The sequence below is a fragment of the Phyllostomus hastatus genome, unplaced genomic scaffold (genome assembly GCF_019186645.2).
Source record: "Phyllostomus hastatus isolate PE091 unplaced genomic scaffold, TTU_PhHast_1.1 phas_scaffold_501, whole genome shotgun sequence".
NCBI classification, from domain to species: Eukaryota; Metazoa; Chordata; class Mammalia; order Chiroptera; family Phyllostomidae; genus Phyllostomus; species Phyllostomus hastatus.
The window spans coordinates 23,277,578-23,302,760 of record NW_025334033.1 but is presented as its reverse complement, the minus strand read 5'-3'; the positions used below and the strand labels follow the sequence as shown (position 1 = coordinate 23,302,760).

Here is a 25,183-nt window from a genome sequence, read left to right as displayed (position 1 = left end):
ATCCACCTCTCATTTAACAATACATTGATCTTATATGTACATCATTTTAATGACAATACTTCATTCTATGGATGGGCTGTACATTTTAAAAATTAACATTTCCTATTGTTTGGACATTTAGTTTTTCAGAGTGTTCATGATTTTAAACAATCCTACAAAGGAAATCCTAAGCCTAGTAGTTCCTAAAAGTGAAATTGTTGGGTTAAAGGTTTTTAAAAGATCATTGATAAAAACTTTGACACTTTCTTCCATATGGATCTATCAAGTTATACTCCTTCCATTAATATATAAGAATACTTTCACTGTTAGCATATGTATTATATAGAGACTTTTCTCTTAAATCTGATAGTTGCATGCTAAAAAACTTACAGGTGTGCAACCACATGAACTTACTAGAAACAGAAGACTTCTCCTTAATTGACTTCATTAGTTTTATTAGGACATCCTTGGATAAATGGCTAATTCCAGATCTAGGAAAAGAAATGCCCAAGGAGAGCCTAGAAAACACTGTCATACCAGAAAGCAAGGAGGCTACTAGAGGTCTGTCAGAAAGATTCAGGAGCCACTTTGGAGAAGTTCCCACTGGCCAAAGCTGAGATAATTTTAGCATCAGTAAAGATAATATCTACAAGAGATTGAAGCTCATATTTTACACCATGAGTTAATAATGATAGTTTATGAAGTCATAGCTATTTTGGAGTATGCTCTTAAGGAAATATTCTAGCTGATAAGTTGAAGAATGATAGACTATCACCATTTTATCCTCCAAAGATTAACGGATCTAGACAGTGGTCACCAGTGACTGGTAACTTCACGAATGAGATAACAGTCAAACATTTTGCACCTCCTAATGGAAGTGCACATGCCACTTGGGAAGCAGCCCCGCCAAAAAGTCAGATCTGATCCTGATCAAGCCTCTGGACCTAACCACCTCTTCACTAGAAGTCCAGGAAATGAAGAAACACATTAAATGATGAGGGATTTAAATGGCAAAATCCAGACTGGAAAACCTCAGGATAAATGACCCCATTTCTTCAACAAGGAATTGCAAAGAAAAAAGTAAGACTAAAAAAGACTTAAGAAATATGTCACCATTACAATTTATGGAGTTAATTGGGTCCTGATTTGAACAAAAAAAAAAAAAATGGGACCATGAAGGAAATAGGAAAACTAATGGGATGTTTGATGATTTTAAAATGTTTTACTTATTTTTTAGGTATGATGATGGTATAGTGTTTACATTTTTAAAAATAGCCCTTTTACAAATGCAAATTAAAATGCTTGAAATGATATGGTATTTAGGATTTGTTTAAAAATAATTAAGGAGTTGGAGAGAGAACTTCCAGTCAAGATGAAGGTGTAGGTAAACATGAGTTGCCTTCTCGCACAACCACAGCAAAAATCACAACTAAACTGTAAAACAGCTATCACCTAGAACTGTCAGAAAATTGAGCTGTATGGAAGTCTGACAACTAAGGAATTAAAGAGGTCACATTCATTTAGACAGGTAGGAGGGACAGAGACATGGTGTGGGTCAGTCCCACACCACGCATGGTGGATAAAAATTGAGTGGGATATCTCAGACGCAAGGGATTTTAGCCTCACGTCAGACGACCCAGCCCAGGGTTCCAGTGCCAGGAATGTAACTCCCCATAACTCTGGCTATAAAAACTGGGGGTGGGACGATGGACGAAACTGCATGATTCTCAGGCATCTCCTCTTAAAATGCCTGCAATGGACTTACAACCTACGCAACTCACTCCCTCTCATATCCAGCACTAGGGAAGCAGCTTGAAGGGCACCAGTGGCATACCAGGAAAAACAAGTGTTTGACATCAGGGTGAATGGTGGGGGACAACTTCCTCCTGGACAAAAATCCAAAGGCCAGGCAGTGGCCATTGTTTCTTTTCTGAGCCCTCCCCCACACAGAGCCACGGAGCAGTGGCACCATATCGTGAGACTCCATCAACCTAGTTCACAAAGGGATGCCCTGCCCTGGCAATTCCCTAAGCCTCTACCCCATCCAACTTACTGGCACTTACCCACATTAGGCCACGCTATTAAGATGGAGTCAAAGCAGCCTACCTAATACATAGAAACAAACTGAGGGAGGCTGCCAAAATGAGGAAACAAAGAAATGTGGCCCAAATGAAAGAGCAAAACTCCAGGAAAAAAAGCTAAACAAAATGGAGACAAGCAATCTATCAGATGCAGAGTTCAGAATTCGTTATTACAATGCTCAAGGAGAAGACCCAGGCAGAAATGGTTACACTAACTAAAATAAAAATTTACAGGGAATCAACAGTGCAGTTGGTGAAGCTGAGGATCAAATCAATGATTTGAAGCAATGAAGAAAAAATATCCAATCAGAACAGCAAGAAGAAAAAAAGTCCAAAAAAGGAGCCTCTGGGACAACTTCAAACGTACCAACATTCAACTCAGAGGTGCCAGAGGAGAAGAGAAGGAGCAAGAAGTTGAAAACTTGCTTGAAAAAATAATGAAAGGAAACTTACCTAATTTGATGAAGGAAATAGACATGCAAGTCCAGGAAGCATAGACTCCCAAACAAGATGGATGCAAAGAGGACCACACCAAAAAACAGAATTAAAATGCCAAAGGTTTAAGATAGAGAATCTTCAAAGCATTAAGAGAAAAGCAGATAGTTACTTACAGAGGAGTTCCCTTTGTAGATAAGACTATCAGCTGATTTCTTGAAAGAAACTTCTGAAGCTAGAAGGGACTGGCAAGAAGTACTCAAAAGTGATGAAAAGCAAAGACCTGTGACCTAGATTGTTCTACCCAGCAAAGCTATCATTTAGAATCAAAGGGCAGATAAAGTGCTTCACAGACTAGGTAAAGCTAAAGGAGTTCATCATCACCAAGTCTTTATTATATGAAATGTTAAAGGGACTTATTTAAGAAAAAGATCAAAGCTATGAACATTAAAATGGCAATGAATTTACAACTATCAACAATTGAATCTAAAAAAAACTAAGCAAACAAGCAGAACAGAAATAGAATCATAGATACGGAGATGATTTAGATGGTTATCAGTTGAGCGGGGGAAGGGGGAAAAGTTCCAGGAATTAAGAAGTAAAAATTGATAGGTACAGAATAGGCAGGGAGATGTTAAGAACAGTATAGAAAATGGAGTAGCCAAAGAACTTACATGACCCATGGACATGAACTAAGGGGAGGAGGATTGTGGGGGTTGGGGGTGCTACATGGAGAGGGGCAAAGGGAAAAATTGGGACAACTGTAATAGTATAATCAATAAAGTATACTAAAAAATAAGGAGTTGGAGTTTGGTAGTATGTGGGAATCTAGTTGAAACAAGATTGACATGATAATTGTTAGAGCCTGGTGATGGATACTTGGGGATTCATTATACTATTTTCTCTCCCTGTGTTTATATTAGAAAATTTCCGTAAAATTTAAAGGTTTTTTAAAAATATGAATTAAATTCATATAGAAGCTCATTCATTACTGTTTTTATTTTAGCAATAATTCATGATAATGGCCCATGTTCATAATGATTTTTTTAGTGGAATTAATCTTGAACCAGCCAAGCTAACATAATTAATTATATTCTGCTCCAGTTACAGTGAATGATTAATTGATTTTAACTGCTAGGGTGAATGCTGGAAGCTATCAGTTATTTCTGCAGCTTAGCAAGCAGGCCATTAGATCCCTCCTTGCTCACTGGTTTTTGTGGGGCTTGCTAGCTATTTAAAGAAAATGTTTATTTTCTGTTAAAACACGTCAGGTAGGGTGATCAGATTATCCACATTTAACCTGTGTGTTCGTATTAGAATAAATGTTAAGTAGCTCAGTATCATAAACTAGATTCTGCTCTTGCTGAAATGATAATGATGCCCAGAGGTAGAAATGTATCTTTAAAAAGGTATGTTGGTTTTCAATGTAAAGAAATCAGAATAATTTTATGTAGTGTAGGTTGTCTTCTATAAAGTGCTTCTTTTGCATAAGTTTCAGAAAACATTTTGGAAAAGTGGAGGCTCTTTGGTAATACTGAATAAATGAAGCCATTATTTTCATTCTAAATATATATTTTATTCTTTTTTCTTCTTTTGGGCATGGGAGTTAGCCTTCATATATTTAAACACAAAAGGCAAGTTTTTATAAATTAAGGTATCAATATGTTGTGATCAATTTTTCATTACTTAGTTTTGTGATTGTAGTTTTCATTTTGTATAAGTCCCTATTAGGAGCACCTCTGATGAAGTGAATTGTCCTTTTTTCCTCCCTTCTCCCTTGAAATCTTATCATAGGTGTTTGGAATTCTTAGGCTCCTATGGTATGCATGTGCTGATCTGTTTGGACTGGTTACCTCAGTTATTCATTGGACAGATATTAAGCACTTGCCTGTGCCAGTACCTCTGCTATGTAATAGGAATACAGTAGTGAACTGAACAGTGTCCCTGCCTTGTGAAGCTTTTGGTCTGGTGGGTGAGACATATTAACCAAAGAATCATGAATACATGCACAATTTCAACCATGGTGAGGGCTGCAATGGGGAGGCCTTTGTGGTCCATGCCGATCATGCAGAGATGAGACTCAGGAGGAGGTGGGACCTAGTCAGGCATGTCAAGGAATGAATGCTTTTCCATGAAAGTGATGCTTGGGCCCAAATCCAACTGATGAAAAGAGGTGAAATACGGTTTTTAATAATGTTTAAAAGTTACATTGGGTTGGCCACAAAGTTCTTGGTTTTTTCGTAAGATGGCTCTAGTAACACTTAGTTCTCTTTAATTTCATTTGAAACAATTTTGTTAGATTGTATTGTGACAGCTGTCATATCAGCAGGCATTTAAAGAACTTATCACAATTGGTGAATTTTTTTAAAAGATTTTATTTTTAGAGGGGAAGGGAGAAAGGGAGAGAAACGTCGATGTGTGAGAGAGTCAACAATTGGTTGCCTCTTGCACATCCCAACTGGGGACCTGGCCAGCAACCCAGGCATGTGCCCTGACTGGGAATTGAACCAGCAACCTTTCGGTTCACAGGCCAGTGCTTAATCCACTGAGCTACACCAACAAGGGAAAAGTTGGTAAATTTTTGTGTAGCCATTTTAATATTGGAGATGGAAGAAAATATGCAACGGAAATTCACAAGAAGTTTTGTACAGTGTATGGAGAAGGTGCTGTGACTGATTGAATGTGTCAAAAGTGGTTTGCGAAGCTTCGTGCTGGAGATCTCTCACTGGATGATTGGGTAGACCAGTTGAAGTTGATAGCGATCAAATTGAGACAGTAACTGAGAAGAATCAACATTATTCTGAGCAGGAGATAGCCAACATACTCAAAATACCCAAAGCAATAAAGTTGTTGGTGAAAATGAAATGTCTTTTATTTTACAGAAATCGGAATGGACTTTGGCCAACTCAATATTTGCTCCTGTTTTCATTATCTGTAAACCTAGCCTTCAGATTCCTTTATGTATTGTTTCAATGATTTTTTTTTTTTTTCAGTTTTGCTTAGCATTGCGTTCATTTACTGGAGAGCTGGCTTCTACTTTGGCAGATGTTATACTCAGTTATTGTTCTTCAGGATGTTGGCCCAACAGTTTGGAAGTTGTAATAGGCCTTGGTTTTTCTGACCTTCATTTCTGTCTCATGACAACCATGTGCTGAGAGTTAGGACGTGGAACCCCCTACCATGTGAGTGAAGTGTCCCTCTGATGTACTGCTCTCTGGCATTGTGCACATCTGTCTGTCATGGCATGTACTGCATTGCAATGGAAGCCTGCCTTGTCTAAGCCAAGCTCGTTAAAGCATGTCTGTTCTAAGTGGCTACTTCAATTTTCATTCACTTATTGACTTAACTGCATTTTGTCCTCACGGCCCCCAGGGAATGCAGTTCATGCCCTCGGGGACCTCATAGTTGAATGGCAAGAAAGAGCCCAACAATTACAATGTGGAGGGATTTGTGCCATAAAATATACAAACACAGGGCACCTGGAAGCTCAGAGAAGATGCATATGCGAGCCAAGACTTCCCAAAGGCATATGTTTGAGCTGAGTTTTAAGAGTTTCTGTGAAAGTTTGCTCTAACAAACTTGCTCTAACAAAAGTCTCGCTCTAGTCCCAACTTATTGTCACAGCTTTTAGACATGATATCGCTGCAGGCAGTTCCTTGACTGTTTCCATGCTGTCGTGCCGGTGGGTGAGCTTCTCCTTCTGCCAGGATTGCCTGTCCCCTTCAGTTCTACAGAACTGTGCTTTGGTGATCTCTGCTCCCTTGGTTATAGTAAGTGTTCAATAAACATTGGTGTTTTAATAAAGGGTGTGTGTTTTTTAAATAGACAGCGAAGCTAATTTCATAAAATAAGCACAAAGTTAGTCTCATTAGAACACGTTACCAACACCCATGCTTCTAAGTTTTGCCATCTCTGATTCCAAATCCTCTTGGCAAAACAACCTCCTCCCCTCACCTCCGGGGAGAAATTTCCTTCCATAATCTAGTGTGCACTTGTATTTATAGAATATAAAATGCACCCACCACGTTTTGCACAAATGGGAAAAGCACAGCTTAGCTTTGGAGCGTGTTAGTTACAAATGATAACTCCGGGCAGAAGTGGACTCAGACAGCTCGAATTAGAGATTAAATATGGAGGCCCTCATTGTTTGCACATGTGGACAAGTGTTTTCTTTCGCTAAATTATCTGTGGTATTTGACTATTTCATAATGGAAAGTGGAAGTTAAACATTTTGTAAATCGTATTTTCCTGTAAGAAATCTGATCAACACTTCTGTATAAAGTTTTCCCACAAAATTCTAGTTCTGTAGGTTTTTAAACAGATATTCAGGAAAATAAAACGTTGGGACTCGGTACAGATCCCAGAGTCAAACAGAAACGCCGAGTTGAAATCAGAGGTTCTTGCCTTTATTTTCATGTATTGATTTTTTTTTTTTTTTCAAATAAGGTACTCCTTAGTATAGTCACACTGACTGTGGCTGTAACAAGGCCTTACGGCACTCCCAGACTAGGGAGCTCCTCTGGTGTTTCTTCCCCTCGAGAGTCCAGGGTCTGCAGGAACATCAGGGGAATTGCTGCTTAGATGGCAGGCACTTTTTTGCAGGGTCCCCAGCAAGGAACCACAGAATTCTCACTGGGTTTGGAGTTTGGCGTCTCAGAGCAGTTAGCACTGACAGACCATGGGTGGCAGGGACCCAGGGGACAGGCCCGTAGCCTGCTCCTTCACTCTCGCTAGCAGCACTGCTTTCTCTGGTCTCCTTGAAACTGCTGGGGACAGTGGACTCACTCTGCTGATCTTGTACCCCATCCTTAAACAACTTGAGTACACATTTTTAATAAGGAAATACCTATAAAATACACAAATGTATTATTGCACTATGACATTTGAAAATATACAAGAACTTTAAGGGATGACATAAAAGTGAATGGCAGTTACATTTTTCCCACATGCCTGTGGGTCATTTTGCACACCCCTGGATAGTTAGACAACTCTGTAAATCAGGGGCTTTGAGAGTCAGGATTTACATATCCAAGTCAATGTGCACCTTCCCCCGCATTCCTGGGTGCAGCCTGGCTCCCAGTGCTGCTGAAGAATGCAGACTGCCTCCAGGTGTTTACTTCTAAAGGAATTCGAAGGAATAGTAAGTGAGAAAGCAAGTAGCAATAAGTATGTATAGTCTGATTTCTTGTGTGAGTTTTTTTTTTAAGTTTGTAAAAATACATTTATAGAAAATGTCTAGACTGATATGTTGCAAACTTATTAATGAGCATTGGAATTAAGGGACTTGAGGGAGAAAGTTTATTTTTTACTTTTTATCTTTCTATACTGCTTGAATTTTTTATGAACTCAGGCTCTTTTCATAACACTTTTTAAAACCACTGGATACATTGTGATATCAAACATGTTATATAGTGCATTGTCAATGTTGCTTGTTGGAGCTGGATGATGAGAACATTGGACTTCATTATACTATTTCTACTTTTATGTATATTTGAATATTTCCATAATAAAAAATTCAAAATGAACGCATTGCTAAAAGAGTCCATAGAAACACACCACATACTTAACAGTGGGTGTCTCGGGAGGAGAGGCGGGGAGTCGAACTCCGGGTTCCTTTCCTCCGATATGTCCTGTGAGCGAGCACGTGTTGCTTCCATAGAGGGAAGGGGAGACCATTACACACACTGCAGAGCCTCCATTGGAAAGAGTTGCAATGTAGACGGGTATGAAATACTTGTTTAACTTCCCAGATTCCTGTTAATTTCAAAGGGAATATATAAAATGAATGTGCAAGCCAAGAGTGTTTCATGTGTAGGGCTCAGCTGTTCCATAATAAGATTTGAGGATTGTTTTGTAAGAGGATTCTTGAGCTTGTTATATAACGAAACAGAGGTGAAACTCCAAGGCAAAGCCAAATGCCTCTGCACAGTCCCAGCAGCTTCCGGGAGAGTGCAGCTAGTGTCCACCACGAATGATTTGCATGGTTAGCTAGTTACCGGGGCCCGCAGTGTAAAAACCAGGGTCTTAAAGTTGAGATCTAATTATAGCTCTCACATGGGGTCCAAGCCAATTAATATGTAAAGGACGTTTTCTGTTGCTGAGTGCCATGCTAGGCTGCATTTGTAGACAGATAGAATCTATAAGGAGGGAAATGATGGTTCATTAACTGTGACCTTGTAAAAGTTAAGCCGTTGGTACCTCATCTGGGAAACAAAGAATAATATTAGCCACCTCAGGGGACTGCCATGAAGATTAAACGAGAATGTTTGCAAGGAACCTTTCATATGGTGAGCACTCAAATGCCAGCCATTCTTGTTTTCATGTGAAAGATTCCTCACTGAACTGAGAACATTCAGCTTGTGAGCACGTGTTCTGTGATTTTAAAGTGTCTTCTCAAACAGCCATGTGGTTCAGGGATGGTTGGTGTTTGGTTACTAACCCTCGCCAAGTTCAGGAATGGGTGTGGAACCGGATCTGGCCACTAACAGGTGAAGGGAGTTCCACTTTTCTTTTCCTGGAGGTCGCGGTGTCCACGTGCACCGCCGCAGCAGCCCCCTTGCTCTCAGCCCAGGGATGAAGCCAGATCAAGGATGGCGGAGCAGAAAAAGGGGGAAAAAAAGTCATTTTAGAGATATTACTGAACTTCTGGACCAATCATCACTGAAGCCCACCCTACCTTGGGACTTAATGTTTTGAGAAATTAAAAACCATTTTTAAAAAATGTAAGCCAGTTTGAGTTAGCTTCCCGAAGCAGGAAGGGCGGGGGGGGGGGGGTGGCGTTTAGTCAGTTGTATTTCATTGAGCACTTTGGAATGCAAAAATAAACAAGAAATCAAGAAGTTCTGAGGCACAAGGAACAGGGGCTTCTGGAAAGACAGCAGCTTGAACACATCCTGTCTCTTTTCTACTTGCAATTTAACCCACCTCCGTCTCCTGTGAAAAGCAGTTGCTGGAACCTCCAGGAGACAGATGAGGCCTGGGAAGTGGGGGAGGCCTCAGGAACCCTGACACAGAGAGCTGGGGGTGACAGTCTTCTGCCTGAGGACGGTAACACGGAGCCCTAAGGAGGGGATGGGGCAAGGGCTTTGTGAGTGCATCTGGTCTCCCTGGTTCCTGAGCAGCTGGCCCAGGTGGGTTGAGTTGCCACCACCCCTGAGCTGCAGAGCTGAGGAGCCTGGGAAGGGCTTCCTCCTAGAGCCTCCCCAGAGGACTGGCAACCCATCTGCTGCTAAGCTTGGGCCAGGGGACACTGTGACTGTTCCTTCTACTGCTCTGGGAAGGCTGCCACTTAAGATAAGCCAGTGGCTGAAACAGCCTCTGTGAGCAAACAAAAGAAAAGATTCCTAATGTGGCCCAGCAGCCAGGGAAAAGAATTACAAGTAGAACCCTCAGTACAGAAATAATTTCTGGCATAGATACCTTGAACCAAATCCCCTTGCCCACCCACCCCCAACACACACACACAAAACATAAAAAAGGAAAGAAAACCATTGAGATTTAAGAGCAACGCACACAAAAAAACTTTTCTGAGATCTAAAAGGAACATTTTGGTGTAAAAATTTCAAGAGATGAATTGAAGGAGAAAGCGGTCACTGTTGATGTGTGAATTAGTGCCCTGCAAGAACAGAGAAAGGCACAACTCAAAGCACAGTGCAAAAATAGAAACACACACAAATCAGAAGATGGATAGAAATTGGGGGTGGGGCTTGGAGATGCAACAGAAGGGGGCAATTGATAAAATAAGGGAAGTTTCTGAGCTGAAGAGAGACTTATATCTCATAGAGTTCCAGGAAGAACTGATGATAAGAAAGCTTCCTAGGTATATTGTATCTCTGAGCTATCAGAATAGAGAAAAATCTTAGAAGTTTCTGCAGAGATGAACAAATTCCTCCTAAAGGAGGAAGAAGCATCCTGGCATTGGACTGCTTATCTACAACACCGGAAGCTACGATGTGAAAAACTGCTGACCGCTGGGGAAAGGGGCTGTGTGGAAACTGACCAGGTGGAAGTCCTGTAACTTTCCTTCACTCAGTGTTGCAAAATAACCCAAGAATATATATATTATCGGTAGCTATTATGTAGTGAGTAAATACACTCAAAGTCTCCAGAAGAGAATATAAAATCTTAGGAAAACAGGGTGAGTCACCCACACCTGGGTACTTGAAGTGCAGAGAAGCTCATCCCTCTGACTGTTGGGGGTGCGGCTGGGGCCTTCACGCTGTGAAAGTCTATTGTCTTCCTGCATTGGTCACCATCTGCCTCGACAACACCTCTATAAACAGTCTGGACCTAAGAAGAACAAGCACATCTCAGCAAATCTGGGCATTGGGGTAGGTTGAAAAGAGGGAAGTATTGCAAAGGTCTCGTCTGGGGTGTGGCTGTGGAATGCTGGGGAAGTGAAAGTATTCCAAAGTTTGGAGTGGAAGCAGTGGAAGAATAGAGTGTTTGGGTGGGAGAAATATATGTCTGACTTTCATATAAGGGTAAAGGAGGTTTTATCTGATTACCAGCCACAGGGAATGGAAGTAGTTGAAAGCAGACTGGGAGTCTACAAGAGAAGTCATGTTAACAAGATGGAAAGGAGAAAATAAGGGCAATTTGATCAGCCTGCAAAAAGAAATACAAATAAGAAGAGTAAATAAGTAAAATAAGCCAATAAATAAGATAAGAGGAGTCCAATTGTTACACTACATGTAAATGGACTGGATTTTCCTGTTAAAAATCAGAGCCACTTAGATTGAACTAAAAATATGAACCAGCTACACACTATCTAGGAAGAAAATATCTTAAAAATTTTATAGGAACAAAGCGTAAAGGAAAGTTGATAATAAGGAGATTTACAAAGATACCAATTAAATATAATAAGAAATAAAATAGGAATAGCAAAATCAATAGCAGACAAGGAGGGATTTAAGGTTAAAGGCCCTATAAGAGGGATACTATGAAACAATATAAAACACATATTCACAATTCACTTTAGTATACCTAGGTAAATTCAAAGACAGCTTGGTAAAAATATTGTAGACTTCAAAACATTTTTTTGGAATCAGATCTAATATACAAACAATAATGACAAAGAAATGAATAATACAGTTGACATACTTAATTTAATAAATATAAAGGCCATTGTAAGTCCCTCAAGTAAACATCATAGGGTTTTTTTTCATATATCCAATAGAGTATCATAAACATTGATTGTGTGCTTGATCACAAAGCCTTACCATATGTAGAAAGGAGAGATTTCTGTAGCATGTTCAATAAAATTAGAAATAAGCCACTTAAAAATGTCCAGAATCATCTACATAAATTAAGGAATACTTTCTAGATAACCTTTGGAACAAAATGGAATTTAGAACTAAAACTGCAAACTGTCTAGAAAGCAGTGAAGAGGAGAATGTTCTGTATCAGAATCTGTACTTAGAGGAAAATTTTTGAACTGACCATTCTCATTAAAGAAGAATAAAAATAAAAGCACTGGCTTCTCTGCAGAGCAAATTCTATGGAAAGCAAAATAAAGCAAACAAAAATATGAATGAGGAATTAATATGAACAGAGTTGAGACTTGGAGAGGCAAGTGAGGTGTTCGGGGCACAAAATTCAAGAGGAGAGAGTTGTGCGGGCGCCAGCCCTGCCCACGGGCACCTCGGCTCTTCAGGAAGTGCTCGCTCGCGGCACCAGTGCGGGCGGGCACGTCACAACCTGGGATCCTCGGGTTTCATGACCTGGGTGCCTAGCTTGCCTCATTAGTCCTGGCCCCTGCGATAAAGGTGAAAGCTTTCTTTTTAGGGAGAAAAAAGACATTGTTCTGAGTGTCTGCTTTTCCTTTTCTAATTAACTAAATGCATAATAATCTAGATGTAATTTATACTTGCTATTGTGACCTTTTAATTTTACTAGTTTTATTCCAGCCTAGAAGAGAGAGTAGAGTTAGAGAAGTTCTTACAGAAATAACTTAGTGTAGTCTACTAATTTTTTAAGAAAAATTTTATCAGTATATTAGATCCATTACCTTATTTTATATTCCTGAATTAATGGGCCTATTTTATGGGGCTACATATGTTATTGTATGTCATTACTTAAAAATATAAATAGTAATAGATCTTACTTCATTTAGAATTTCAGGAAATAAGGTAGAAAATAAACACATATGTGTTCAGAGAGCACCAACCATACAATAAACAAACCCTACAACCTTTCAGGAACTGAAAGAACTTGGAATTACTTCAAATATACTTTCTAAAAAGATAGTATTTAAATATACTCTTAAGGAGAGTATCTCTAAGAATTGGGAGAAATAATACTGTTCTCCAAAGTAATTTCTCTTGACAGTTAACAAAACTATTAACAAAACTATTCAACTTAATAGCCTATTGTTTTTCCCCTTTTTTCTTTCGTGTATTATTCCTAATACACAAAAGAATGTGTATTCTTTTAATGTTTGGCGTTAAACATTTAATTAACGTTTGACAGAGCACTACATAGCATTCCTGTGGCTTAATCTTATTTTCCATGAAAAATGTATGCATTTGCTTCAATTACCTCAGGAAGTATCATTAGAATTTCAGAGTTAACTTTGTGATTTTTCCTGTGATTTAATGTTATGTTTCATTTACTCATTCCTAAGATCATATATAACTTTGTTACTCTCTTGCTTGGAGGTGTTTCACAATAATAATTTAAGTAAAATTTTATATGCAATAAACAAGTAAAAGCTGAAAACCTAAGAATATTATATGCCAAAGCACAAGGGCCAGATGGTTTCACAGCTGACTTTTTCTCTATTTAAAAAAATTAAATGATCATCGCAATATTATCTGAACTACCCAAGGCCATTGATAAAAGCTGTAGAACATTAGCACACAATGACAGCACCCACAAAAAAGGCATGGATCAGTTTCACTTAGGAAAATAAGGCAAAAATCTAGGTAAAGTTTAGCAAGTGAAGTCCAGCAATGTTATGGAAAAAGTACATTGTAACCATGGAGGATTTGTTGCAAGAATGCAAGTGTGAGTCAGTATCATGAAATCTAGCAACATAACTTCTGTTCTGAATAAACTAAAGAGGAAACACCAATGTTAATAAGGCATTTCCTACATTACAGTAGCCATTTCTAAGAAATATAGAACAAACCACTTAAATCCAATAGACTTTACTTGCCAAAACTAAAAAAAAAAGTATTATAAAAGCAAAACATTAAAACTTTTAATACCAAGAATGAAACAGTGGTGTTCACTGTCAATATTCTTATGTCTTAGAGCTTCTGGCACAGCCGGTAAGGTGAAAGAATAAATTAATCAGTATAGGTTGCCTTTTTGGTGATGAAGTGATTGTGCACCATGAGATTCTAGTGAAAACCAAACCAAACCAAGTAGAATTAAAAAGGTAACTTGTTAAGTGGACAAATATAGAATAAAAAAACAAAAACCCAAAGCTGTTCTGTATACTAGTGATAGACCCCATTAAAGAGAAATGGAATCAGTGATTCCATTCTTAATAGTGACAAAAAATAAAATACATAGGAATAATGAAAATTAAAAATAAAAACTATAAAATCTTATTGAAGAACATGAAATGAAATCTGAAAAATGGAAAACACACAATGTTTCTGGATGAGAAGACCTCATATAATAAAATGGCCGGTTCTCTTTGTACTAATTTCTATATTTTGTGCGATTCCCAATTAGAATATCAACAAAGATTTTAGGGAAATTGGACTACATTACCTTAAAATTCTCAAGGTAAAGTCATTACCTTAAAGATTAGATATCTGAGAATATACAGCATATAAAGCCTCTGTAAGCAAATAAATTAAAGACTTTGAAATCAATTAAGTTTGATTAGAATAGAAATAAACAATGAGATCAGCGTAATGAAATAGAGAATTAAGTAGTAGTTCTCGGTATGCACTTAAAATTTATGATAAAAGTGGGATCTCAATTCAGCAAGGATAATTTATTTAATAAATAATGTTAGTATGAGTTTTGTCCATATAAAAGAAAATAAAATCAGTGTTCTATCTCACACCACGTACAAAAGCGTATTTCAGATTTATTAAAGCCTTTAAAGCAAACACAAATCTCAGAAGAAAATCTTCATTTTGTGGAAGTGCAGTTCAATGATGAGAGAGGCTATAATTAAGTCAGGCAATCAGTATGTTGTAAAAGAAATGTGAGACTTCATTACTACTGTATAACAAAGAAATGCCATAGTTAAAATCCATAGAGGAATAGATTTAGAAAAATATTTGTAAAGAAGTTGACAGATAAAGGGTTTATATACTTCATAAAATACATAGTTCTCACAAACTGACAAGAAAAAGACAGCCATTCTAACAAAAAGAGGGGATTTGGACAATTCACAGTACAGCAAATTCAATAAACATATGGAAAGACTCTCCATTCTCAGAGTAGGTAGGGAAATGTAGAGTAGCAATGAGGTCATCACATATACTCATCAGATTGACAGAAATTAAAATGAGAAGTTAATATTTCTGCATGCAAGGAGGTGGGGAGAGAACAGGTACTCACACATTGCTGGGGGAACCGCCACCAGTTGCAGTGTTTTAGGAGAGTAACATGGCAACATTAAGTTAAAAATGATGTATATATAAATATTTGACCTAGTAATTCCACTACTAAAAGTATTTCCTATTATTGGACATATATCGGATAGATGTATAGTGATATCACATGCAGCATTTTGCAGAGGGGCAAAAGCTGGAGGCAAAGTGAAGGCACATCAGCAGGAGACTAACTGAATAAATGAAGACGTCTCTACAATGTAGAATATTATGCAGTCAACAAAAACAATGAGCTAAACCAATTGACCTAGAAACATTTCAGGAGGTAGATTTGAGTAAGAGAATCAATTTGCTGAAAAGAATACATAATAGAATTACACTTTTGTAAAATAGAGAAAGCCCCTCTGTGCATGAGAATGGGCTTGTATGTTAGGATATATGACTATAGAAGATATTTTAATTACACCTCTAATTTTTAATGTGGGTGAGGGGCCAGGGCAGCTGCCCGAGCCAGGAGAGTAGGAAACAGAAGGCACTAAATCTTGCAGCGTGTGCAGTTCCACTTACATGGGAATTAGAAAAAGATCCATCTCCCCTGGCTAATTAAATGGAGAACAATGATGTATCATTGACTGAAAAATAAAAACTAAGAGCAAGCTGCAGAGTGACCTGTATACTTCTATGACTCTGCTTTGGTGGAAACAAGAAAGCCCTGAGTGTGTACAAATGCTCTGGGATGTTGGAAGGAATAACTACCTGCCCAGGCTGAGACTGCCTTCTACCCTAACTCACTGGGGTGGGCAGGGGTAGATGCAGGGAGGGGATTAGCTTTCTCTTTTCAAACCTTTGCATCATTTCACATGCTGCTTTTATGTGTTTGTAAAACGTCCTGATTTTTCACTTTGTTCATGGTTCCACATGGCATGGCTACAATAATTTTACCAGAAGAATGAAAAGATGCTAAGAGTAAGTATAGCAGGGGGAGCTGATTGAAGCTTGTGTCAGGTGAGACGGTCCTCGTCAAAGCATCCCGATGCAGTAGCACTTGCACTGGGCCTGGAAGCAAGTAAGGAAGCTGGGAGCAGAGGAGCGGTTGAAAGCAACAGAACGGGCAGAGGCCCAGAGGCAGGAGGGAGCTTTGCACTTTTGAAAGAACTGAAAGATGGCCCATGTGTCCAGACCCACGTTTCTCAAACGTAGCGCATGTCAGAATCATCGGGAAAGCTGTTTAAGCCGGAGTCCCCAGGCCTTGCTCCAGACCAAGTCAATCAAACTCTCTAGGGATGGGTGGCTTTTAAAGCCTCCAAGGCTGTTCCAGTGTGCAGGCTGGGCTGGCACCTGTGGACAATGAATGAATGATGTAGTGAATGAATGATGTAGTGAACGGGGAGCAGCAGTGAGAGACTTGCCCGGAGGCCTGGGGCTGGAGTAATTATTTGGGAATTTTCCCAAAGAGTAATGGGAATTCATTTGAAGGACTTACAACAGGAAAATGGGATCTAATTTTTGTTTTCGAGATCACTCTGGCTGTTGTAATGAAAATGGATTGAGAGAGAAGGGTAGAGCCAACAGGAAGAGTTGGGAAACTGCAGCAGACACCCCGGCCAGGGGGAGTGGTGGGAGAGGACGATGGCAGTGGAGCTGGGGAGACGTGAACACACTGAAGAAAGAGGAGCGGGGCTGGGGGTGCAGGGAGCACATCGTGGGCTCAGTTTTGAACATTCTGAGCTTGTGAGACGGTAAAGGGGAGAACTGTAATGTGGGAATGGTTGGCCTGTGTGGGTCCTAATGAAAGCCACAGGAGTGGGCGAGATGGCCTAAAGCGAGAGAGCCGAGTGAGCAGAGAGAGCCAGCCTTGAAAGGCTGGGCAGAGGGCAGGGAGAAGAGGAGCCTGAGAGGAGGAGGAAAACCAGCAGGGCACAAGTAAGTGAGGGCCAAGTCAGTGGTACAGCGCATCATTCATGTTACAGCGAGGCACCGAGGAGAGAAAGATCCGTGGGCTGGCCTGAGCTAGCAAATGGCTGGTGAAAATAACGGGCCTGGATAGGTAGGTGAGATTCGGTTAGGCAGGGAGGAGAAAGTTCTGGAGAGAGAGGAAGGAGGAGGCAGAAGAGCAGAGATGGGACCCGTCCCATCTGAGGTGTGTCAGGGGCAGTCGTCATGCAGCGATCATTGGGATCCAAGGAGAAGTAGGTAGTGTGACTGCGGTGAGTGGGTAGACGGCAACTTTTGGGATTGACTTCTTTGGTCTTTCTCTCGCTTGTCTCTTAAAAAATGTATTTCTTAAAATCCTCACCCAAGGACATGCTTAGAGAGAAGGGAAGGGAGGAAGAGAAACACGGGTGTGAGAAACACCAATTGGTTGCCTCTCGTGGCCGCCAGGCCTGGAGACGGAACCCACACCCTGGGCACGTGCCCTGACCTGGAATAGAACCATGACCTTTCAGTTTACAGGATGATGTTCCAACTAACCGGGCCAGGGAACTTGTTTCTTTTTTAAAGAAAATTTTAAAGTGTATTTTTCAGTCACAGTCGACATACAATATTAGCTTCAGGTGCACAGCACAGTGATTAGACACATCGCCTGAATGGAATCACGAAGTGATCACTCCAACAAGTCCAGTACCCGCCTGGCGCCATGCACGGTTATTACAGTGTTACTGACTGTATTCCCTGCGTTGTGCTTTTTATCCCCGTGCCTTTTTATAACTGCCAATTTGTACCTAACCTCTTCACCTTTTTCACCCAGCCCCACACCCCTGCCCATCTGGCGACCTCCTGCTTGTCTTTTTATTTCCCATCCACCTGACTTCGCTCTAACCCTGACTTTCCTCTGTGGGAGAGCAGGCATTGCCCCGGGCAGCTGGCTTCCCGCTCTCTCACCCTGGATGTGCGTAAGTGCAATCAAAGCTTTTGCAATATTTGTGACGACACCATCAAGGTGAACACTGAGGATACTCGGCTTTGCTGTGGAGGAGAGAGCATTCATTCTAGTCCTGAATGGAGGGCTCGTTTCCTTCTCTCCGGCTCCACGCACCGCAGAGAGCCCAGCTGCAGTGTTAATCGATGCTCTGTTTCTTTCCTTGTGCTCTCTTACAAGTAAAGGCACAGGCAGGCTTTTGCCTGAAAGGCAAGATGCCAGTGTTATCTTTCCTGAGTGGGCTCCCAAGTACAGATTCTTTGGAGAGAGGTGCGTGTAATCAGCGTATGAGCCAGCATTCTGCATGTGCGATGAAGCGATGTGGCTGCATTATTCAGTTTCCCCATTTGACTTCCCTGCGAAGATGTACTTCAGCAAATGTGAGGGCGATGAGCACATCTTCCCAAGTGAAAACGATCCAGGCCAAGAGGAGTTTCGAATGTTCTGGTTAACAATTTGCCATGTTGGTTACTGAGTTCTCTACCCAAAATGTTATGATGCACTGTATCACACTTCATGTTTTCCTATGAAAGATGAAGTAATTTCTAATTATATTTTGTGTGAAACTACATTATTATCGAAGTGCATCACCTTATAGTAGGAAAATGTTGGTTTTAACTCTACCCTTTATTTTCTTGTTTTTGTATTGTGAAATGGGACATTCATGCTCAAAATGAGTGCATAGACTAGATATGTGCAGTTTAAAAAATGGTTGTGAACGTGGACACCTGGGCACCCACCACCTGGAGTGAGAATATGGTCTCACTGGCGCCTGGAAACTCATGTGCACTTCCTGCTTCCTAGAGTTACCCTGGTGTCACTGTTGAGCTAGTGATTTTATTGCTTTTCCTTGAAGTTTTACCACCTATTTATCCATCCCTGATGATATAGTTTAACTGTGTTTGTACCATACTGTATATATGTTTGTGCCTTTATGCAAATGCACAGTCCCATGAGTGCTTCATTAAATTTTGCACCCTGAGTGCCTCCTTGCCTCACTCTAGAGTCAGCCTTGTTCTTGTATGTATAACTTTGGCTCATTTTTTTTATCCACATCGGAGAGAGAAGGAGAGAGGGAGGGAGAGGGAGAGGGAGAGGGAGATGGAGAGAGAGAGAGAGAGAGAGAGAGAGAGAGAGAGAGAGAGATCAGCTGCCTCTGTATGTGCCCTGACTGGGGATTGAACCAGCAACCTGGTAGGTGCCCTCACTGGGAGTTGAACTCACAAACTTTTTGGTGCATGGTGCACTCCAACCAAATGAACCACTCAGCTGTTTCTGGTTGTGATGATTTCAAAGTTTATAGGAATGTTCCTTTACACTTCTCCTGGTATGCGTGTGCATGGACTCTAGAGCATATAGCAAAGAGTATTTCAAAAAGGGATACAGTAGTCTCCACTTACTTGCAGGGGAGATGTCCTAAGACCCTCAGTGAGTGACTGAGGCCATGGATAATACCAAACCTTATATATACTGTGTTTTTTTTTTCTATATGTACAAACCGTTTCTCTTAAAGGGAGCACTTTACAGCTTCTCTGTGGCCTATCCAAACTGTTAGCTTCACTACTCTTGTGCTTTGGGGCCACTATTTAATAAAATGCGGGTGACTTGAACGCAAGCACTGCGATACCCCAACAGCTGATCTGATGTCCGAGACAGCCACCAAGTGACGAATGGGCAGGGAGCGTGCCCAGCATGGAGACACTGGGCAAAGGGGTGGCCCACATCCCAGACGGACAGAGTGGGACAATGCAAGAGTTCCTCACACTACACAGAACAGCTCCGGATTTAAAACTTGTGAGTTGTTTATTCGTGGGATTTTTCCATTTAATATTTTTGGCCTGTGACTGACCAAGGGTAACTGAAACCTGGAAAGTGAAACTGAGAATAAGGGGATGGGGAACTGCTGTATTTCAAATTCTTCCTCGACAGTTAATGAGGAAAGATGATTTTAGGGTGAATCTAATATATCAACCATGGTGGAAAATATTGTTCACTTGAACATCCATCATTTGTAGATACATGCACACTTTACCTAAAAGTGTCGTCAGATACTTTTGCAGGCAAAAGGACACAATGCAACACTGACCCAGCTGTTTTTCCAAACAAACGTGAATCATGCCAGATAATCTTTCATTGATTTAGAGGCAGACCCCTCCTCAGGACAGTTGTTTGCGCTGCACCAGCCCGTTCCCCCTGCGTCGGTGAGGAGCATGTGAACAAAGAGCTGCGTGGAGCCGAGCCTAGGCCACGTCAGGGCAGGTGGTGGCACGTGCGCAGCTGCTCCTCCCCTCTGAACCACTGGAAACACTGTCTGAGGGACTGCCACGCCTAGTGTTTCCTTCACGTGCTCTGTGATGGAATTTGCAGATCTAACATCATTATTTCACGTATTGGACGGTTTGAGATCTGATACCTAACTAACTCTTTAAGATTTCCCAGGTTTTCCACTAGCTTTTTTGGCAAGCATTAGTAGAAGAGGAAAATTGGGATAACTGGTGATTAATTTCACTTTATTGAAGCACTGGTTATGTAATAAAGACGTATCTTTCCAGTGTGGTTCAAAAACGGATCAGAATAAACTGGCAAAGAAATACGGGAAATTTGACTTAATTGAGAAAGACATTTTAAATTAGAACAACAGATCTAAAATGGCTCTTACAATTTGTACTTATTTGCATATATTACAATTTAATCAGAGTTAAAATTGGAAAATATTTGGTTGCATTAATATTTGAACAAAGTTACATAATATAGTTATGAAAAACTTAGAGTAGTGAAACATACTCCCCCTTGAAGTCTAAACTTTACGCAAGATTCTTTTACATAACTGGTTTCCAAATAAGGCAGCCATTCCAGATAAGGAATAAGATCATTTATTTTTTTACACTGGATCTTCATTAAAACTCATCTGTTCTTTCTCTTCAGGTTTTTAGAGTTTATATAACATCTCACAAAGGTTTTCTCCTGGGTTGGGTGCAGTTGTAGGTCATTCATGTTTTCCGGGCAGAATGCCATTCTGAATAGAAAACATAAAACAAACACACCATTAAGTTTTACATGGAACTTATTGAAGCGTCTCATCCTTCGTCAAATACTCATTTGATATAACACATGTGATGTCTTTTATAAAAATTAGGTTCTACGTTTGCAGCCATTTTCATAACTTCAGTGAAAGCAATCAGTGGAAGCCTTCCTGGGGCTCTGCTCCGGAGTAGGGTCAGTTCTGGAAGAACTGGGGTCCTGGGGGCCGCCCTCCTTTGTCCTCCTTCATAGCCGCTCCTCAGAGATTTGAGGGTAACGGGCATTCCTTTCCAGACTCCGCCCTGCCTCCGCGGCAAACACTGGCGGTCCCTTCCACTGCTGCGCTCAGGCGGGCTTCACTCCCAGCCTTCCTTCTGTGTACGAGCTCCCATTTGCTGATTTGTTAAAGCCGTTCTTACAGGTCCCTGGGAGGGAGGCCACTGTCACCAGCCTCTGCCTAGCCCAGTCGTGTAAGCCCTGCCCCTTCCTCAGAGCGGTGCAGACACTGTCCTGCTGAAGAGGACATCGCACTCGTCTCGGGTCTCTCGTGGAGACCAGCGGCTAGACTGCCTTGACCAGTAGCTTGGCCCAAGGGGCTGTATTGTGTCACTGACTTCAACTGCCTCCATTAGAGAAAAATTAGCAATAGTCACAGAGAATTCTAGTTTGTGGTTTCCTTTTCCCTGAATAGCATCCAAGGTCAAGTGTTTACTAAATCAGACTTTTTAAATTCATGTCTAAGCCAGATGAATCCTAGAAAAATAATAGAAAAGTGTTTCTCAGGTGCTGGGGGAAGGGGGCCAGGGCAAGGATGGTGAAAGGGTATACGCTTTCAGCTCTAGAATGAATAAGGTCTGATGAACTAATAATGTAAACCATAGTAGCTATCATTGGTGATGCTCTATGGTATCAATGAAATTTGCTAACAGAGTAAACGTAAGTGTTCTCAAAACAACAAAAATGATAAATTGGTGATGAATGTGTTCGTTAACCAGATGGGAGGAATCCTTTCACAATATATTTGTACATGATTGGGCAAAAGTAGGTTTACGGTGGTAACGCAAATAAATAATACAATAATTAATAACTAATAACACAAGGATAAACTGTTTTGCACACACAACTGTAAACCTACTTTTGCCCTGCCCTGTGTATCGAATCACAGTGATGTACACTGTATCTATCTTATAATTTTATTGTTAAATACACTTCAATGAGGCTGAAATAAAAGTGTTATGAGTGATTTATAAGTGCATTCTTGAAAAACTGAAATGGTAAAGAATAAAGTCAGATATGAATGAGCCTCTTCTCCACCCCCTTCTCCAGTGTTGCTTGCCTCCCTGCTTCCTGGTTTGGCTTCCGTCTTTCCAGGATGTTCACACATCTGTCAATATTCATATGCAAATGTAGATATTTTGCAGGTATTTTCCTGAAAATTTTCCTTGTCACCAAATAACATTTGTCATGTCAACCCACCTGCTGCATGATGCCCCATTGTGCACATAGAGCACGATGCATTCAGCCATGTCCTGTGGGTACTGAGGCTTCCCCAGTGGTTTACTATTTCCAAAGAGCACCACAGGAAACTTTTTGTACATGTCTATCCTCTATGAACGTCATTCATGTTTTCCAGGATAGACACCTGGAAAACTCTGTTATATTCTTGGCCATATATGTTATGCACACATAAAATTTTGATAATGTAAGCCCATGAGACCAAGGCCTTTGTCTCCTCTGTTCGCTGCTGTGTGTCTGGTGCCCACAACAGTGCCTGGCATGAGGTAGGTGCTCACCACGTGCTAGCAGTTGAGTGAAATTCCCCCGCAGAAGCTCCGTAACGCTCACCCCACCACTAGTGGATGAGAGTGCCCACTCTGCACACTTGCACCAACCTGTACCAACTCTGGATGTTCTCTGCCTCTGAATTCCTGACAAGCTAATGGGTGACCAAAGATGATTTCATTGATTTTTGTTTTGAATTACCTGATTACTGTGGAAATTGAACATCTCATTACTTTTAGCCAGTTGCTTTTTATGTCCTCCAGTAGGGCTAATATTGTCTGTCCTTCCCTTCACCCCACAACCGACATTGTCGTCCCTAACTTTGTGCCTTTGGGAGAGAAAACCAACCCCGTGGAGTCACAGAGCAAATGATGTAACCACTGTGTCCCCCCTGATAGTTGGCAGAGAGATTAAGAGTATGAGGTTAAGAGTTTGCGTTTTGGCTCTGGGACTTTGGTTTGCAGAAGGTAATTAAAAATTAGTAATTGTTATTAGTCTCATGAGATAAGTTAATATAATTCCCATTTATTACTGAAGAGTTGAGTCTCAGAGAGGTGCAGTTATGGTCTGAATTATTCTACTTATTTATTCCACATAGGTGTGAAGTCAGAACTAGAGTTTAGGACCGGCTGCCACAGAGGCCATTAGATCTTGCTTATGTCCTGCTTTGCTCACTGCCCGTCTCTCTGGGAATGCCTCCTGGCCTTCTGAAGCCTGTGGCAGCACAGCCCCAATAGCACCACCCTGAACTGGCGTCTTTCCTCCAAAATTCCTACGCTGTGCAGTGCTAAACCCTTGCTAGTTGAAGTGTGGTCCACAGATCAGCAGCATCAGCAGCACCAGGGAGCTTGCTGGAAAAGCCCTGCCCCAGACCTACTAAAGCAGAAGGGCATTTTAACTCGATTCGCAGGTGATCTGTGTGTACATTAGGCTGGAGAAGTCCTGGGATGGAGCACATTCTGAATAAAATCAATGCCTCTTGCTTTCATTTATGCCAACACCACAACTCAGATTTTTGGGGGTGGTCTCCCCCAGTAGTATCTGGTACTGAAGACACATAGGAGCACTGAGTACTTACCCATTGAAAACACTCTAGGTCCCACAGCCCCTCCCCTCTTTTGTGCATGTACCTCTGACAGCTGTGAAGAAGGGTTTGATGTGTATGTATGTTAATGTTCAGCACTGCAGCTCTGCTGGTTTACACTAAAGAAGATCAGATTAATGGGGCCAAGAATAACGGAGGAAGGACCTATTGGAAACAGTGCACGGGCAAAAAATGAGCCATGAATTAGACAAACCCGAGTCAGATCTGGGCTTGGACAATTATTAGCAAAATCCCCAAGTTGTGTAATTTCTGTGAGCCTTAGGTTCCAAGTCGGCACAGACAATATTACCCATTTCAGAGGGTCACTTGGAAGACTCCATGGGATGACCACGCTGGAGCACTTTGTGTAATGCCCCTCTGTGCTGTGGGAGCTCAGTAAGTGTTGCTCCTTCCCCTCCCTCCCTTCCTTCTTGAGAACCACGTGGGTAAGCACCAGTGGAGAAGGTAGGGTTGTCTTGTATACAACCTCTGAGGTCAAGTCACATAGAATTGTCATGGTGAACAGCCACTACACTGGAGGAATTATTCTCTAGCTGACGACGGCATGTGGGAGGGGTGGTTCTCAGAGGTAGAGCTGATCTGAAGGGCCAAATGGTCATGCAAGAATAGCTAAGCGTAGAGGAGGAGAGAAGCAGTTTAATTTTCCGAGTTGATCGTGTGGAGAAATCTGTTGGCAGAACGCAGACTATGCTCTTTGTGATTGCCAGGATTTTGTATCCCAGGAAGATACACTCTCAGAGTACAGTTGTGGAAGGGACTCAGGGGGCATAAATCTGCCCTGGGCCCCCTCCTGGCAGTGAAACCTGGGGCAGGGGTGGGGGTTGTGAGGGAGGCGTGTAGTTCAGGGTGAGAGGCCTGCTGTTTTCCATCTCTGCTGGGGACAAGCCAACGAGAGAAATGAGCTGCCCAACAAAGGATGTGGGAGAGGAGAGACCAGTGTCCTGACCATGGGGGAAGAGACAGGAAAAGGTCTGGGGAGGACAGACTTCTCCTTTCATGGAGACCTGCAGAACTATAGGCAAGTGTGGTTGCCATGGCAAAATATGCTGGGCATCCCTTTGCTCTGCTGAACAGACTGAAGTAGCAGCTGGAAGATCTTCCTTTCCTTTATCCTCTACCCACTCCCTAGCCCTTTATTGTCCCAGAGGACCTTGTGGCCAAGGCAGAAATTAAATCACACAGAGCAGCATTTCTTAAAAGTAACCCACTGGTCCACGTCAGAATTTTTTAGGGCTCAGTAACAAATGTGTGTCCCTGGTCCCTCTACAGACCGTGGTGAATCAGCAGCTCCGCAGGTGGGCCCGGGAATTATGCATATCTAATAAGCTTCCCAGCGATT

General features: G+C 41.3%; 1 protein-coding gene across 1 annotated transcript in view; it reads right to left on the bottom strand.

Moving 5' to 3' along the window:
- Nucleotides 1-20,793: 20,793 nt before the first annotated feature.
- Nucleotides 20,794-25,183, bottom strand: part of LIPC (lipase C, hepatic type) — a 142,668-nt gene continuing 138,278 nt past the window's right edge. Inside the window, exon 11 of the mRNA XM_045823937.1 lies at nucleotides 20,794-20,952. Within this exon, the coding sequence (XP_045679893.1) occupies nucleotides 20,841-20,952 (112 nt within the window). The 3' untranslated portion in view covers nucleotides 20,794-20,840. The remainder of the gene's footprint in view (nucleotides 20,953-25,183) is intronic.